General features: G+C 40.5%; 1 protein-coding gene across 1 annotated transcript; it reads right to left on the reverse strand.

Moving 5' to 3' along the window:
• Positions 1 to 15695: 15695 nt before the first annotated feature.
• Positions 15696 to 19427, reverse strand: LOC133895544 (protein TIFY 6a-like). Its single transcript, XM_062335950.1, has 7 exons — positions 19127 to 19427; positions 17595 to 17794; positions 17242 to 17504; positions 17087 to 17162; positions 16643 to 17003; positions 16473 to 16530; positions 15696 to 16312 (listed from the first exon to the last, which is right to left on the reverse strand). Exons 1-7 carry the CDS (start codon positions 19206 to 19208, stop codon positions 16111 to 16113), a joined length of 1242 nt encoding a protein of 413 aa, XP_062191934.1. The 5' UTR covers positions 19209 to 19427; the 3' UTR covers positions 15696 to 16110.
• Between the last annotated feature and the right edge of the window lie 261 nt (positions 19428 to 19688).

The raw sequence follows: 19688 nt of genomic DNA on the forward strand, positions 1-19688 counted from the left end.
AAGTGATTGAACCAACACACACAACTTGTATGCTAGGGAGGTATATTATGGAGGGTGTGGTCATTCTATATGAAATAATTCATGAGATACATAGGAAAAATGTAGATGGGTCATTTTAAAATTAGACTTTGAGAAAGCTTATGATAAAGTTAAATGGTCCTTTCTACAACAAACATTACATATGAAATTCTTTTCACCCTTATGGTGTGCATGGATAGAACAAGTAGTAAAAGGGGGGAGTGTATGGGTGAAAGTGAATGATGAGATAGGTAATTATTTCTAAAGAGAAGAAGGACTTAGATAAGAGGATCCACTTTCTCCAATTCTTTTAAGTTTGTCGTAGATATATTGGCTATTCTTATAGACCGGGCTAAAGTGAAAGGACAAGTAACATGTGTTGTTCCTAATCTAGTTGATGATGGTCTTTTAGTCTTACAATATGATGATGATACGATTCCTTTTATAGATAATAATATTGATCAAGCCAAGAACATGAAGCTCTTACTACGTACATTTGAGCAGTTATTTTACTTGAAAAATAACTTTATAAAAGTAAATCATTTTTTGTTCTGATATGGATAAGTATTCAGATATTTAGGAATTCCTATGCATCATAAGAAATTATTGAACAAGGATTGGAGGGAGGTAGAAGAGAAATTCTAGAAAAAAAATGAGTTGTTGGAAGGGCAAACATATGTCATTTGGTGGCAGACTTATCCTTGTTAACTTTGTACTTAGTAATCTAGCTATGTTTATGCTCTTCTTCTTTGAAGTCCCTAAAGGCATCCTTAAAAAACTATATTTTTATAGATTTAGATTTTTTTGCACAATGTTGGCCATAAAAAATACAGATTTTCTAAGTGTAGCATTCTTTGCACGCCTAAAGATCAAGGAGACTTGTGCATCCTTAATTTAGAAGTGCAGAATAAGTGCTTGCTCAATAAGTGGTTATTTAAATTGGTAAATGAGGAGGGGGTCTGACAAAACCTTCTGCAAAATAAATATCTGAGAAATAAAATAATTACTCAAGTAGAACATAAACCTGGTGACTCGCAGATCTGGGCTGGCCTTATGTCAAACGGGATTTTTTTTTTTTGAGATTAGGTTCCTTCACTTTGTAAAATGTTCTCATAAATGATTTTAGGAAGATATTTGACTTGGACAAACAACTTTAAGTCAGCAGTAGCCATCTCTCTACAATATAGTTTACAAGAAGAGTGCATTTGTAACAAATGTCTTATGTTCTTATCCTCTTACCATTTCCTTTCAAAGAGCGCTAGTGGCCAATAAGTTAGTTGCATGGAACGAACTTGTCACCACTACAACTACAGAAAAGATCATCATTGCCAGTTCAAAAATAGCATCACTACCAGTTTTTAAACTGGTAGTGATAGTCGATCTCAAATCTGATTTTTTTTTTATTATATATATATATATATATATATATATATATATATATATATATATATATTCGGTCTCCGTCCAGCCCCTCTAAACTACACATAGTCGCAACTCGCAAGTCAAACAAGTCATAAGTTTTTTCATGTGAATTATGTGTGCGTGCGGTTCATGTAAGTCGAACCCTAGATATCTCACCTTGTGCATAGCCTTCTTAACATCTCACCTATCACTTATTTCTAAGAGCAATGTGATATCTTTTCCTTTTGACCCTTGTTAACTGAAAGTTGTGATGATTGTTTGGACAGCAAAATAATTTCAAATGAAAGGTTGTCCATTGCAAAGTTGTAGATCTCGTCAAGGTCTATACTTTTCATATAAAGTTTGTCTCCATCTGACTACGTTTGAAAAAGTTATAAATTAATAAAATTGGTCATCATTGTTGGTTCGTATTATGAACCGGTAGTGATATTATGATGGCCAGAATATAATACGAACCGACAGTGATAATCCAATGAGATATTTTTTTGAACTCACTTTTATTTTTCATAACTTGTGACGGTTATTTGGGCATCAAAATAACTTTTGTGCATTGTTCAGTAAAATAGTCATAACTTTTACATACAGAGTCCGATTTCAACGTTCAACCTCTACTTTCGAAGCTAACTAGGAGGCATACCTGAAAAATACGTTTGTTTACACCAGTATGTTTCTTGACCTAGAAAAAAGGCTCAAAAGACCGTTGATAAGGCCTCTAAAGTTTTTGGTCAAAAATTTACCTCCCCCAATTTGCCTGAAAACTTTTAGAGACATAGTGCTACATCTGAAAATTAGTGTTGCACAAATGTTTCAGCAGTCTGAGTTACCAAACTTGCGATAAAAATCTTATAAGTTGCAGTTTGCAACTTTGTAACCCTATGTGTGGCTTTTTAATCCTGCCTACTAGTGTTACACCAGATCCGGCAGTTTACTTTGTGATCCACTGCGTGGTTTTTTCCTTCGATAGTCTTTAGATGATTATTTAGGCATCTATACGTATTCAAATAAAAAATTTATCAACTACAAGTTTAGATCTCGTTAAGAGCTATAATTTTTATATAAACTTTGTCTCCATCCGACTTCGTATGAAAAAATTATGAATTTCTAAAGATGGGCTACATTTTATTATAACTGTCTGTTAATATAACGAATCGGGTATGATAATCAAGTGTCATTGCTAGTTCATATAATAAACCATCATTGATAGCATCACAACCTGTTTTTTAATTAAACCGGCACTGATAGTATGACTACCGGTTTTTTAATTAAACTGGCAGTGATTTATGATTATCACTGCCAGTTTTGATGGATTGCTATTGCTGTCGGGTTTTTTAAGAACCAGTAGTGATATTTTACTACCAGTTATTTCTGAACCGGCAGTGAAGGGGGGCACAGATGACATTTTCTATAGTAGTGCACTAAAGTTGCTTTCAAACAACTTAATGATAGCCAAGACATATTTCAATGGTCTCTACATCAACATGGTCAGTTCTTTGTCCGATCTATGTATAGAGTTTTGATTAATGATAGTGTCATTCCATCAAGCTTTGGAAACTAAAACTCCCCTTAAAGATTAAAGGGTTTCTTTGGTTCCTTCATAACACTGTTACTCTAACTAAAGATAATCTAGTAAAACAACAGTGATAAGGTAGTACTAGATGTTTTTTTAACAAGGATGAAACAATACAACACTTATTCTTTGACTGACATTTTGCTAAATTTATATAGTGTGTGATACAAGTTTCATTTTTTATTAATCCTCCAATGAGCTTTTCAAATATGTTTGGAAACTAGCTTAATGGGTTTGGCCAAAAACTTAAGTATCAAATTTTGGTAGGAGCAAGTGCTCTTTGTTAGGCTATTTGATTAAGCAATGATGTGTTTTCTAATAAGGCATAAGTTCACTCTTCTATGCAAGTACTATTTAGAAGGAACACATGAGATTTGGTTTTGGTCCTTGCTATAGAGGGAGGAAGAGCACCATGTAAATGAGGCATGTCGTTGTTTGGAGACCACCGTGATGAAAATATTTGCTAGATATGGGTGGCGGTTCAATAATAGAGTTTGTATTTGAACAACTGTTAGCCATGATCAGGCGTTTGAGTTAGTTTTTATTCCTACCCGGTGTGTCGGATTTTATGAGAAACTTTATAATAATAAATGGCTATATGCATCATGTGATACAGTGGCTAGGATAATCTATATTCTTTCATCTTAAAAAATAGTTTACTTTGGTGATTACTAACTGACGGTAGCTTTGATAATCCGGAACATTCCTTATAGCATTTTTGGTTAAAGTCATGCTTTCATATATACAAAGTTTTTGTGTTTTCGATGAAATAGGGCGAAAATTAACATCATCACTATTGTAAGGGGGTAGGTTGAGATTCCGAGAAATTAATTCTTGAGTATATTTTCCACTGGATCACGATGCATCTCGAAAGATAATGACACCATGCATGTCACTAACATGCAATGGAATGCATGACCCCAGGCCTCACCGGCCACAATATTTATCATCACGCACGATGCTGCATGCAGACATGCACCCAAGCCACCACAATGCACTGCACGGAAAAGTGCATGCTTTTGTAGATGAAAAAACGTCTCCCCCGATCAGAATATCCTCCACGAACAAGATGTGTCAGCTGGACCAGAAAAGCAATGACACGTAGGTATAGGCACCTACCAGCGAGAACGAAGTCTTCAGGTGTTTTGCTCTGCATGCCCCACCTTATCCCTGCACCTGCACGTTTGCATGCACGGCAAATAAAAGTAACGTCAACCCTACCAAACCACTCGGTTTCTGGAGCAAACACAGCTGCCGATGTGCTACAGGTTGGTGGGTGCAAATCTAGTGGAGATTACGAAAGCTAGGTTTTATCTGGTGCAATGGCTAATGATTTGATTCTCCACCAACCGTGCATGCATGCTTCTATTCAAATGCGAATGTAGGTTTCTTCGTCCCCACGAGGTATTCGAAGAAAACTCGAGCAATATAATCTCGCCATTTTACAGCATTCCATCCTATCACGAAAGTTATTGGTTACAAATCTATATGCTGAAACCGACACTAAAAATCACTATCAGAGTCAGTTGGTGGCTCCAACCGGCACTGATAATCGGTCTTCATTAAATGTTTTTCAGACGGAAAAAAGTTTTAATTTTTTTTTCACAACCGCACCTGACAGAGGCTGCCCACCCGTCTGCGGCCAATATTTGTAAAGTCGCGTGATATTCGCTCGCATGCGACAATCAAGACTCGAACTCAAGACCTCACAGCCTATGTGCACATATATAAATGATCTTAAATAAAAAAAGTGATCAACTACAAGGTTGTAAATCTCGTCTAGAGCTACAATTTTCATATAAAGTTTTTCCCCATCTGACTTCGTGTGAAAAAGTTATGATTTTTTTAATGTGAGCTGTCATTGACCACTGTTGCAACTTTATTATAATTATTTGTGTATTTACATGACCTCAAATTAAAAACTTTTCAACTACAAAGTTGTAGATCTCATCGAGAGCTATAATTTTTATATAAAGTTTTCCCTATTCGATTTTGTGTGAAAAAGTTATAAATTTTTTAAAATAAATTATGATAGTAACAATCATCAATGACGGTTCGTAACTACAACTGGATATTAGTGTCGGTTCATAGCTAGAATCGGCACTGATACAATCACTATCAATACTGGTTTGTGACTGGAATCGATATTGATGTATCAGTACCGATTCCAGCCAAAAACGACATAGTGATTATATCAATGCCGGTTCTTATCTTCTCACCTGTATCAATGTCGGTTCTTATCTTCTCATCTGTTGGTGGCTCCAATCGATACTGATAGGATGCTATATATATATATATATAGTGTTATACAGTAGTGTATAGAAGTCACCGCTTTGACAACAACTAGGCGTACCTCCTGCACGTTGCTGCGGGATTGTAAAATTATCATTTTCTACACCATTGTCACTGAATTATATTAGTGTGATTTAGTAATATTCTGCTGCTTGCTGCCAGTAGTGGAAGAGAACGAGTGCGCTGCTCTGACGAGATTAAAAATGGTACAGCACGGATCGATGATTATTCTGTGTGACGCGCTCGCGGAGAGATGATTGAGAAAAAGCGTTAACCTTTTAGGACGCCACACGCACGCCGGCCGGCCATGATGCGTGCGTGAGCTCGACCGTGTTGGCGCGTCAACGCTCGGACGGCGGCCGGTGGGCCGCCCGGCCGGCCAGCCGCGGCGTGCAAGTGCCGCGTGCGCTTCGTGGCCTCCAGCCCATGGTCCATTGGAGTCAAGATAGAAAGGTGATATCGAACGTAAACACGTATTCATGTGCCTACAAGTTTTGTTTTCCTGTTTTTGTGATCACGGAGCTTAAACTTTCTCCTAACAATATACTGAGCTTAGGCTTCAGTAACAAAACCAGGGGACTCCAATCAACATGAGTACATATAAATACATACATGTATGGTGTTGTCTTATAGGCCGTTTATGTTTTTTCATGTAATCTTGAGACGATTTAACAAATCACTTCTACACTGTATTATCTTTTCAATTGTCCCGTAGTAACTCCATGAGCTTTTAATTTATGCATGGATAAAATGAATGTTGTGAGTTCACAACTCGTACAGTGGTACGGGAGCATTCTCATAATCCTAGATTTTAGATTTTGAGATCATTATTTTGGAGACAATGACCTCTTACTCTCACCCACACTCTGGTATCCACATCACATAAAATCTTACATGACAATATATGAGACAACCTACAAGATAGCCATTGTACCTACCCTAACTGACAGAAAGTAAGCGGTGTATGTGTGCCACTAAGATATGCTAGAGGAAGCAAGACCAGCATTCATCTTGTCCTCAGACATGTGGATTGAAGCTGCGCTTCGCACACCCCTTATTTATGGGATGAGGCATGATTGAAAGGTGACACCATAGGGGACGAGACAAGGGGGGAGGTGTCACAGTGGTGCAGCGGAGCGGTGAGGAGGCGACACAACTGGGAGGTGCTGCAACGAGTAGGGTGATGTGGCTGTCGCTGACAACAAAGCAGAAGGAGGTAGCATATTGGAACAAATCCTTCAACATTTCGGAACAATTGATTTTATTGCTTGGAACAATTAGGTTTCTTTTGTGTTTTAAGAGATGAATCTTGCTGGAGAGCCCCGCTGTAGTGGATATGGCCCTTTTACGGTATGTATGTGATTTTGGTGATTAATGACAACATAGTTAATAGGATTAATATGTTTGTCAAGTATATGCTTTAGTAGGTACATGAATGCTATACATGAAGAAGCCACCGAAGCCGAACTCAAGAAATATTGAACTGGATGAGTTCAGATAAGATTACACTCATCGGAATGTTCTTAACTCAGAAGAAGCTTTTTAGAAACAACATACCGGATGGTCTGGTGTTAGAGTGATATGAACACTGGAGTGTTTTACAGGAGAAGTATAGTTTTCAGAAGAAGAAGAAGGATGAACTCAACGGATGGTCCGGTGCTCTAAAGGTTATACACACCGAAGTATTTTCAGCTCAGATGAGAAAATAAAGACTACATAGATGGTCTGATGCTCAACATGATGGTTGCACCAGAGCATTTTTCCAAGAGAAGGTCTCAATGGCTAATTTAGCATGATTGTACACGCCGAATGGTCCGGTGTCCTGAAGACCTAGAAACTGGACAATGAACAGTGTAGAAGAGTGGATCAGTTGGCTGAAGTATACACACTGGATAGTCCGATAATAGAGTTCAAGGTTACATTGGAGTATCCGGTGTTCACAATGTGTTTAAGTGGGATGTCAACGGCTAGTTTTCTACTGGTATACACACCTGATGGTCTGGTGTTTATACTGTATTAAATGCCAGATCATCCGGTGTTCACGGTCTTTTGTGATCGTTGGAGCAACGGCTAGTGCGTAAGTTTGAGACTATAAATACCCTCCTCCCTTAGACATTTGAGAGTGCTAAAGTCTAGGGAAGCTCATAGACATTTAAGAAGACATCTAAGCCACCAAAGTTCTTAAAGTGATCATCAAAGGTAATTAAGCACATGATTAAGGAGTGATTAGTGCTAATAGGTATAGAGAGAGTTGTTGCTAGGTGTTGCTACCTAGAAAGAGGATCTTGGAATGATCCTAGCTTATACCAAATGATATGTCGGCACCTTGGAGTCTTGGTGACTCGCTGGTACCTTGGGCCTTGGTGGCTCATGCTTGTTGATCCTCCGACTTGGTGTGGAGCTACGACAAGACTCTTGTATAGGGACGCAAAGACCCTTGCCTTGGTGGCTCAAGCTCTAAAATAAATACGGCGACAAGTGAATGAAAGAGAGGATTATGGTGAGGTCTTGCCTTGGTGGCTCAACCTACTTGAGGCCTAAGTGGCTCAAGGGCCATGACCAGGTGATGTCCATGAGCTATAGCCTAGGTGGTTGATTCGATGTGGACTATGGGTGGCGTTTATGCCATCAATATCACAGGATAAAAATCCTTTGTGCAGAGTTTGCTCCATCTACCTTATTTAGGTCTCCGCATTTACTTCTCGCAATTTATCCTTTGCGTGCTTATCTTCCTAGAGTAGTTTGCTAGGTTTCGCTATATGTTACAAACATTTTGAATAATAGAGTAGACACACTAGATGAGCCTAGAGCATATTTAGATAGAAATTGATATAAGTTTATCTTGTGAAGTTTTTAGAGCCGACTAGTTTTTAGTGTCCTAAGTCAACCCCTCCCCCTTTTAGGACGTCAACGATCCTTTCAATTGGTATCAAAGCCGGGTCTCACACGTTTCACAAGGATACGCCAATTCAAATGGCATTTGAGCCTTTTCATTTTGATCGATTAGGCTTCACCAGCTAATGAGTTATGATGTTCGGGGTAGAGATGGATACTGGTAGTGCTCCACATTTTGACGATACTCATTTCCTCGTTAGAAAATTCTATTGACTTGTTATTTGCAAGCCAAAGCTTTAGTTGTTTGGAGATGAAGCACCGTGTCACAAACAAGGAGAGGCAATTCGATGCTTTAGCGAAGAGTATCTTTTTATCATCTAAGTAATTCAGTCTTATGGTTCTTCATTATCTGCATATGGTCTTTTTTTCTTAGGCTGAAGGTTGAAGGTTCATCATCATCCGGTGCCAAGAATCTTGCTCTCAAAAGCAAGCAAGCTCATTGCTCACACATGAAAGAGAAGATGAGGAGGCAAGAGTAAGAGTCAAGCTCAAGCGAAGATGATGGTGATGAAGACGAAGAGAGCGATAAAGAAGATGAGCAAAGCACCTCACATGACAAAGAAATGGACCCCAAGATCACCAAGCTCATCTCAAGATTAGAGAAGGACATCAAGAGGATCAATACCAAGATTGATCATCCACTCTCCATTAAAGACTTGGTCAACACAATTGATCATATCAAGAAGCAGAAGAAGACCAAGAACAAAAGGTAAACAAGGGGAAGAGCCAAAGTATTTGCAAGCATAGGAAAAGGGTGTGTAAAAATGAAGATTCAAGCTCAAGTGATGAGAGCTTCACCATCCACTTGTCCAAGAGAAACTCTTCCTTAAGATTATCATCATGCAAATCGTTATCACACAAGTGCCTTATGACTGAAGGTATGAAAAGCGATGTAAGTGATAATGAATTCGATGAGGATTCACCCTCTAAGAAGAAATTCTTGAATTGATCAATGAGCAACAAATGGTCTTAAAAAACAACCTAAAGAACTTAAGAAATTCAATGCCCTTAATGATATTCATGCTTCTTTTGTTTCCAATTATAAACAATTGTTGAGAAAATTCAAATTGCTAAACAAGAAGCATGAAGAGATTAAAGCAAAACTTGAGGGCATTGAATCTCAACCTAAGACCCCTTTGAAGAAATCTACCTCTATCTTTGATTTTAATCTTAAGGTAGATGCTTTCACTTCTTGTAATGATTTGATTGATCTATCTAGCTCACTCTTTTGCAATGAGATATGTGTTAAAAATGTTGTTGTAGAATCATGTAATGATCTCATTGAACAAGAGAATGGTGAGTTCAAGTAAGAAGTGGAGAAGCTTAAGAAAGACTTAGCAAGATTAAAGAGTAAGAATCATGTCTAACCTCTTCAAGATAACCGTGATAACATGGTGAACAAGCTTGTGGAGGGGTCCATCGTGACATATTGCAAGTATCATCAAGAAGGCCACAAGTTCTTCCAATGCAAATAAGTCAAGAAGGAGACCAAGGAGAATAAACAAGATGATGAACTTCTCAAACAAGACATCCAACTTCTTCACCAAGCCTAACTACAAAATCAAGACCAAGAGCATTTACTACAAGCTCAAGAAGAAGGACAATGGAAAAATAGTTACACATATGGTTGGAAGAAAGGATTGGAGGTGGAACCAACCCTTTTAAGTTTCAAGGAAGTCATCAGCAATATGAAGAGGCTCCAATCGATTTAGGTTCCAAAGAAGACTTGAAGTCCATGAGTCGGCTCGGGGGATTTGGGGACTTGGCGCACAAGGTGAAGTGAATGTTCAAGCAAGAAGCAAAATGTACAAGATTGGCGCATTGATGAAAACATTGATCATCATATACCTAAATCCCCATCTAAAGGTAAAAGAGGTAATTATAGCTAGATTTTTGTTTATGCTTTTTATTTTGCATCTGGTACATTTTCCTTGTCTAGGATTGCATGTGCATATTTTATTTTCTTACAATGCTTAGTGTAGGTTTTTCATATGGTATGTTGCTTGTGTTTCTCTTTTACCTATGAGCAACATACATGTTTATTAGTTGTAGGTTCTTTTCTTTGCACTTGTTTTTAAGTTTTTTCTTTGTGTGTCATGAGTCCAATATATAGAATAAATTCTTCATTATTATAAATGACAAGTGCATGTCTTTCACAAGTATTCGACACCTATATGCATACATTTAGATGGAGCATATCCTATGGATTGTGATTTTGAAACTAACATGTGTTGCAAGTAATATCTTTTGTAATCTCATGGAATAATCTACAAGTCTTCAAAGGTATGCAATGCTTATTCATCAATTGGTATTATTGTCAATTCATTTGTTCATTTAAGCTACCTCCGTTCATAATATTCCTTAAACTTCTCATCTCTACATATTATCTAGTTGTGTATAAATTTCACTCTCATCATATATATACACACATATAGGAGGAGTTTAGATCATATTATGTGAGTTTCATGAATTGTGATCCATATATTTTTATTTCAAATAGTATCCATGTAGCTCATTTCAAATTGCATTCCTATAGGTGGCATGCATATTTACGATTGATATCATTTACCCTATAGTTGGTATCATTTCTTTAAATTAAATTTCTACAAGTGGTATTATCTTATTGGATCATAATTTATGAAGCTCTCTCCTATGTGCTTTAACATTTTTCTTGAGTTCAACATGTGTTTGTAGCCTTTTTAAGATTGTTGACAAAAGGGGATAATTTTGATGACCAAAGTAAGTTCAAGTTGCATGATACAAGATTGTTGAAGATTATTAACAAAGGGAGAGGTATAATGCAAAACGTGCGCATGGTAGGATTACAAGTGATATCAAGACAAGAAGCGTGCAAAGCAAAGAGTTCTTCCATAGGTCGATCAAGGGAGATAATGATGATGGAGCAAGTGGGGAATTGTCTCCATGCCAGTCACAACAAAAGGGAGGGGGGAGTGAATGTAAGAACAAGGTATGATAAAGATGGGATCTTTCTTTTACAATTGATTCATCTTCAGTTGGTATCTTTGATGTACTTTCAATTGGTATCATTAGTTTTCTTATATTTGGTACAATTGGTTGTTCTTACCATGTATCCAAGCAAAGTGGTAAGGTCGTGTGCACTTCAAAAATTGTTGCCATTCATTATTTGTGCACCTTACCACTTGCTTTTGTTATGTTGTCATCAATCACCAAAATGGGGGAGATTGTAGTAAACATGACCCTTTTAGAGCATGTATGTGATTTTGATTATTAATGACAATATAGTCAATGGGATTAACATATTTATCAAGTATATGCTTTAGTAAGTCTCATTGATGCTATACATGAAAAACCACCAAAATCGAACTCACGAAAGATTAAATTGGATGAGTTCAGATAAGATCGCACTCACCGGATGGTCCGGTGCTCAAATTGTTGTACACAAAAGAAGCTTTTCAGAAATAACACACCGAATGGTCCGATGTTAGAGTGGTATGAACACCGAAGTGTTTTACAGAAGAAGTGCAGTTTTCAGAAGAAGATGAACTCAACGGATGGTCTGATGCTTTGAAGGTGATACACACCATAGTATTTTCAGCTTAGATGAGAAAATAAAGACTGCATCGTATGGTCCAGTGCTCAGCATGATGGTTGCACCGGAGCATTTTTCTAGGAGAAGATCTCAATGGCTAGTTTGGCGTGATTGTACATGCTGAATGGTCTGGTATCCTAAAGACCTAAAAATCGAACAATGAACAGTGTAGATGAGTGGCTCGATTGGCTAAAGTATACACACTGGATAGTCCGATGATAGAGTACAAGGTTACACCAGAGTAGCCGGTGTTCACAATGTGTTTGAGTGTGGTTCCAACGGCTAGTTTTCTACTGTTATACATATCGGATGGTCTGATGTTTATACTGTTGTTAACGCCAGATCATTTGGTGTTTACAGTCTTTTGTGACCGTTGGAGCAATGGCTAGTGCATGGGTTTGAGCTATAAATATCCCCCCCCCAACTTGGCAATTTGAGAGTACTGGAGTCCGGGCAAGCTCATAGACACTTAATAAGATATCCAAGCCACTAAAGTTCTTAAAATGATCATCCAAGGCATTTAAGCATATGATTAAGGAGTGATTAGAGAGTTGTTGCTAGATGTTGCTGTCTAGAAAGAGGATTAAGGAGTGATCATAGCTTGTACAAAGTGGTATGCTGGCACGTTAGAGTTTTGGTGACTCACCAACACCTTAGACCTTGGTGGCTCATGCTTGTTGACCCTCCGACTTAGTGTGGAGCTACGGCAAGACTCTTGTACAGGGATGCGGAGATTCTTACCTTGGTGGCTCAAGCTCCAAAATAAAGACGGCGGTAAGTGATTAGAAGAGAGGCTTATGGTGAGACTTTGTCTTGGTGGCTTGGTGGCTCAACATATTTAAGGCCTAAGTGGCTCAAGTGCCGTGACAGGGTGCTGTCCAAGAACTATAGCCTAGGTGGTTGCTCCAGCATAGACTAAGGGTGGCATTTATACCATCGATAGTATGGGATAAAAATTCTTTATGCAGAGTTTGTTTTCTCTACCTTATTTACATTTTCGTATTTACTTCTTACAATCTATCCTTTGCATGCTTATATTCCTAGAATAGTTTTCTAGATTTAGCTATATTGTAAATCTTTTGAAAGGTAGAGTAGACACACTAGATAAAGTTAAAACATGTATAGATAAAAATTGATATAGATTTATCTTATAAAATTTTTAAAACCAACTAATTTTAAATATCTTAATTCACCATGCTCTTCAAACGTCACCGATCATTTCACTCGCCCTCGTTGAGATTAAGGTCTAGAAGCCTCGTGCCCTCAGCCATCGTGGCACGAAGGCGGCTGTCCTCGCAAGTCGGCGTGCCGCGGGGTGCGCCTTGCGTCGATCCACATACATGGCCGGGTGTGCGCATTACGGATTCGTTCCGCACATGAGGCCCTGAACTCAGGGAGCAAATTGGGCTGAGCCAGCATTAGGCACATCTCCTTTCGGGGTGTTTAAGCTAGCTTGAGCTAGTGGGCTTACGAAAGTCAGGGCAGGCCGGGCTATGATGGCAGAAGGTCTGGTTCATTTTGGGCCGGTCATTCGTGCAGAGCATAATTCGTCGGAATTCCCTATGTATAGTGCGCGCTATGTTTAGCTTCTGCATAAGGGTGAAATTTTCAGTGCTAACAAGGCATTGGGTAGAAAGGTGCAAACATCGAATGTTGGCCATCTGATCCCTATCCGATTCGGACTGATCCCACCATCCCACCGAGCTCATTTTGCAGAAAACCCTCGGTGCGAATTCACAATCTCTCAAAATAGCCATGAACATAGCAGCCACTCCCAGCCCCCAGCCTTCAAAATACCATAAAAACAGTCATGGAAATTCCAGAATTTTTTTGTGGTGTAGAGTACGCTATCATCAAGCATTCCCAAAATTTTCAAACCCGAACAAATGGTTTGTACAATGAGTAAAGAGAGAGAGAGAGACAAATATCAGGGAATCAGATGGAGAGTGGGCATATGCACCGGGGTACATATAATCCCTGTCCTATTTTATTTATAATGTTAATATGTACATCTGTCAAAAAAGACGATCCACCCTCGTACTGAATTTGCTGATCTGCTCCGAAGGCACGCAGCGATTGAGTTCTTGACGATGCTAACACCGACCCTGTCCCAGCAAATTTGCCCTCCTTATTAGACCAATCCAGCTAAATTTCGAGCCAGAAATCAAGCGCGACGTGAATCGAATCGGAACAGACGTAGCAATGCAATCAAGGCTCGTGGCAATTAGGAACCATTTCGGGATGAACCGCGACGGGAGCATTCTGCTCAGGACATCCGCGACGGTAAGAACAAGCAAACTCATGACAAAGCGCGACAATAATGTCGTCGTTGGAGGTGATGAGGAGGTCAGGGGGAAGGAGGTGATGGCTAACTTTGGCGCCGGTGCCAAATCGGAGGATACGCCGGTGACCAAATATTTTTACTTTCTTTTCTGTACAACACAAGCAGAACTGTCTGTGCAATTGCCCATCTAAATTTAAAAATAAAGGATCTACTCGTTGCTTGCTACTTTTATACATTTACATTGATATATGTAAGTGCGCTGCCTTCTTAGTTGGACTAAAATTAAAAAATAGCTGTAAGCGGAAAATGAAGCTTATGCGTTTAAAGACAGGTACTGAATCGGATGAAAAGTAATGCTGCTAAATTTATATAAGATATTTTGGTAACAATCCAATGTTTTTGTTGTTCGATAAAACTATTTATTCATAAATTTTTAGGCAGTACATGATGCATGGTGCATAAATTTAGCTAAACAAAATATTGCATTCATTTCTCTGTATTTAGTAGTTTTCTGATCATTATATCTGCTCCCCATGCCCTACCGCTTAACATGAGCGACAAAAGTTACAGTAGAAGAAAAATCTGGCAATTCGCCAATTCTTATAATTCCACTCCGTCACAAAAATTGTCGTGTACAAGTTTAGATGCTGTGCATCGTGGTCTCAAACATACAATTTTAATAGTCATTCTCGGGACAAGTCTACGAAGACCACTTCAGTATTCTGATCTAAATATTTTTGAACATACTGTTGATCGAAGTTTTTCTAACGTCACGCCTTCTAGCATAGATCGAACCCAGAACATATATGGGCTCGGGAGAGAGCTAGGGAGCACAGTAGATAGCAGATATATGGGCTCGATCTGGGCCTACTGATCGTTGTCTAGCCGAACAAAATGGCAACCGAGAATAATAGCACAGCAGCCCATTCTGGCTGCAGGCTACGCGTGGTATGGCCTAGCCCATTTGAGATTTTTTTTATTTATATACTTTTATTTTTAAAAATAGCAGAAATATGCATCTGTTTTTCAAAATTAACAAAAATAGTTTCTTGTCGTCCGCTAAAAGGGGGCTAATTTCTTACCCACACGAGTGCAAAAGGAAGTATTTCTTGTCCTCGTGTCAATTATCACCCACTGTATGCGTGATCCAGAAGTCTCGCTCATTCAGAGGGCTGACAAGAGTCTATTTTTGTAAATTTTAAAAACGGTCATATATTTCTGCTATTTTAAAAAATAAAAATTATATATAAATAAATAATTCTGCATTTGAAGATGTAAGGCCGGCAAGAAATGCAGCACGAGCACATCGGGCTTGGTTGGTTCTTGAGAAATGGATGCAACTCCAGCACTAGCAAAATTTGGTGATGGGTCTTTGTTTTGCTCATAAGTAGGGCAAGTTTGACATACATGGAAATGAATTTTGGCAACCAGATTTGAAGAGTTTACCCAATAATTCGCCTCGACATTTTGAGGCCTAAGCTGTTGAACAACTAATCAGATATGAACATCTCCAGAGTTAACGAGCCTGGCACAGGCGCTCACTTGGAAGTGGAGCCAACACAGCACAATACAATGACAAATCTAAGAATCGCATGCCTGCGCAGATAGAAACTCACAATGCTTGCCACCATTGCAGGCACTGAACATGTCAAAGGCTATGCCATAACATTTGCTCTTGAATTCTGAAGCTTGTATGTTCAAATCAGTACACGAACAAAAAAGAGCACCATCACATGAGCTGAAACCTGTAAACCTATAATACTCAGATAAAGCAGCACGTCTCCTTCTCATGCAGAATAATACAATCGATCAGGGCAAAAAAAAAAAACAATCAAGAAGAGTCTGAAACCAGCAAGCACGTCACAGCCTTGTTAGCAGCGCGCTGCAGCAGCTACCGGCTAGGCCATCACTGTATATAATTATATCTAGCCAAACAAAATTATAGCACATCAAATGGCCTAATCTTCATATCTTCCTTTGCTCCTGCCTCAGCTGAATGCAAAAGAAAGTGTCCAGCTTTTGCTCTCAGAGTCCGAGTATATTACGGACTGTGATCAGATTTTAGATCTGCAACTTTGTGCTGGGGCACACCTCACTGCTGAAGCTGATGTTCCTCGGCTGACCGAAGCGCAAGGGCTCCTCGCCATTGTAGCTTGGGGCAATGTCGGTGGACGATGATTTGGCTGGAGCGCTGGCGCTGCCTATGGTGTCGCTGCCCTCTAATGGAATCTTCGATGTTGGGTATGGCTCAACACTTGTCACTCTACACAGAAAAGGATGCAAATATGAAAATTAGTCTAGGCAGAAAGATCAGATTCTCTGAAGATAACAAGTTTCAGGCTTTCAGCAGCACACAGAATTGTTTGCAAAATAGACTACAACAACCATCATCTGGGGAGAGTGTAACAACACACGATCTATACCTCTCTTTTCGCTTCTCCAAGAATCGGGCAAGAGATGCTTTCCGAGCTTGAGGAACAGCTGAAAGAAATAAAAGCATGAATAAATCAAATAATGTATGAAGACTACAACAGTTAACTAGTTACTCTTTGTATCCTATCCAATGGAAAGTGCAAGCAAGTGGCAACCATACCTCTTCGCATAATAGCTTCAGCAGTTGTAGTTGTTAATGGCGTCGGCAGAGACGAGGATGCCTGACTGGTAGGAGCAACGACTGGTGGTTGAACAGCAGTTTTTGGCCCGGTACACTCGGTGGTACAGTTAGATGTGCTCCGGGGGAGAGCCGCAGCTTGTGGCACGTTTGGGGTTGGACTTGAAGTGCTTGCTAAATGAGGCACTGAAGACTCTGGTTTCTGAGATAGAATCTGCCTTGCAGGCAAAACCTCAGGCACTTTGACCTTTGCAGGGGCTGAAATAGGCGAATCCGGTTTGCGGAGTGAGCTGGGTGGGCTTGGAATAGATGCCCTGCTGGCTAACAGCATAAGTTCTTGAACCTGTCAAAGTTCAAACACAATCAGCAAATATACCTAAGCAACTGTGGTATCAAGCTGTTTCATTCATCGCAAAGATACAATACCTTCTCTGCCGGGACGTTATCGAATACATTCACCGAACCACCGTAGAATATTGTCAACTGTGTCGACTTCTGATTCCTGACCCACAAAATCATTATTCACTTCACAGTCCTCATAGGAGTGCAGAAATCATTCGGAGAAAAAAAAATATATCTACCTTACGCCATACTTGCCGACAGTAGAACCATTGACCGCATTGCTCGTGGTGAAAGGTTGATTCCTGAATAGGCTACCGGCAGCGTTGTGGAGGCTCTGCACCCTGAGCGCCGGATTCGCCGGATTGAACGGCACAGGATGGCGCGACAAAGGCTGAGCCATCCTGGATCCACCCAAGAGATGATGTGCTGCCTGCGCGCGGTGACAGTGTGCTGCCGCAGCATACTGCTGCACAGTGACCTGAGTGTCCAACCCAAGCTGCCTCTGCAGAAACAACAGCACACAGTTCAGAGCATTAGCCTTCACCCTTTCAGCATCTCAGGAGCAGGACGGCGAGTCCGAGCTGCAGCCAACCTGCTGAGGCATCACAGGCAAGGAGGCCTGCTTCTTGATGCCGTCAAAGGCATCTCCGGTCACCGCCACCGGCCGGAAGCCAGAGATGGAGAACTCCTTGGAGTTGTCCTCCCTCACCGACCTGAAGGACATCACAGCCGGTGCCACACCAGACTTCGCCGGAAACTGCCACTGCATCGCCGGAGCTGCTCCTGGGTAATCTGAAGCACACACAACCAAAATTACTCAGAAATTTGCAATACAGAGCAGGTCAAATCTGATGCGCAGTACAAAAAGTGGAGGAAAATACAGAGCAAGAGACGTCACATGCCGCAGTGGTATCTGTGAAAAAATTATCGCCGGAAAAATATCGATAAACCCGATAATCCTGTTTATGAGCGGGACCGGTAAATTTACTTATTGGCCAAAAATTACGGTAATTTTTGAATTTGGTGCCTTCTGATTCCCGGATCCAACACGAGCAACAAAACGTAGGCCCGCATGGTAGCAGCCCGCCAGACCACCCCTCCAATCCTAATTCATTTATATGTTATTTTTTATGTCAAATGGTTTGGATACAATCGATATTATTTTCAAGAGAAATCGAACCCTTTTTTTCAAATTTTGTCCAAAAATTTTTGTCTATCGCCGATAGAATTCCGATAAATCTGATAATCCTGTTTATAGCTAACCTCCGATAAATTTTTGTTGCCATAAATTTTTTCTATCGGATTGGCATCCTCTTAGTACTTGCCACCTCTATTTTCTCCAGTAAAATAGAGGGAAGAATGCCTTTTATCGAGCAAATCTCTTTGGGAATCCCGTCCTTGGATTAGGGGGAAGATTTGCTTTATTAGGTATCAAACGGGAACTGTGAGCAAATAAAACTCCTTTCAAAAGTATTAATACAGTCATATGGATAGTAAACACGTGAATGTGATGGTCTACCAAATCTGCGGTTCCTAATGGAATAGGTAACAAACGACTTTGCCGCAGCCGCAAGGGCTATAACAAAAATAGAGAAAATGTCTCCCGTCACCGATCCTCTGTGGGGCTATCCGGTTTGCTCGCTCCGCCCTTTCACTTACTTCGAAGGAGATCGCAGACTACTTTCTTTGGGGCTATGCTAACTCATAGCAGCACCTATCACTAAAAACTCTTTCATTCCTCACTAGCAGTTCTTTGGAACTAGTTCCGTAGTACCTGTAAGAGCAGAACACTTCCCTCGACTCATACTCTTTACCTGTGGGGCTGTATGGTGAGTGGTACCAAAGAACACAAACTTACCAGCAGAGCAACTAGAATCATGCATGCAACTACAAGGGAAAGAAATCATTCTGATGCGAACAACTAATCCCGCGAAATGAAAGGAACGGAGAGGAAAAGTGAGAAATTTGCGCCCTATCGATATCGAAACTAATCCGCCCCGGCGTGCAACAGCAATCAGACAGGTCATATGCCAATTCACTGCAAGAAACGCATCGCCATCGCCACGAGCTGGCTCCTAAGATTACATAATCAATCACGCGCAGGAGAGAGAAGCTAGCACCGACCTGGCTCCGTTCTTCCCTGCTCCTTCACCGCCTCGCCGTCCTTCTCCGGCCGGCCAATCGCGCCCAGGAAATCCCTCTCCATGGAACCACCCCCGAGAGGTCAAGAAAGGAAGAAGCTTTTTCTTCTCCACGCTGCGCCTCCACCCAAGAATCTCCCGTGGCGTTGCTGCGAAGAAGCCCTCTCTCTCCTCCTCGACGATGCCTTGACGGCTTGACCTTCCTTCCTCTGCTTTCCCCTTCTCTCTCTCTCTGTCAGCTGCTTTCTCCTGCTCGCTTATTTATTCGCGAGATTTAGGAGGCGGAAGAGGAGGAAAGCGGTGATGATTATAGCTAGTTAATTACACGGCTCTCAAAAAAAAAATAGACATGGGCGTCAGGTGGCGGTGGGCCCCACCGGGTGACCGGCTACCGGCTCGGGCCCCAACCCGGTAAGCCCCACGTGGTTCTCCACATGCGCACGCTTCTCCACCGCGCAGCCCAAATGGCACCCTTCCAATGGCACGTGGGCCCGGACGCTCGTAGGGCCACCACGTCGGCGAGCCTGGGAGAAGACCTCGCGGCC

This window comes from Phragmites australis, chromosome 16 (genome assembly GCF_958298935.1).
Source record: "Phragmites australis chromosome 16, lpPhrAust1.1, whole genome shotgun sequence".
Taxonomy (NCBI): domain Eukaryota; kingdom Viridiplantae; phylum Streptophyta; class Magnoliopsida; order Poales; family Poaceae; genus Phragmites; species Phragmites australis.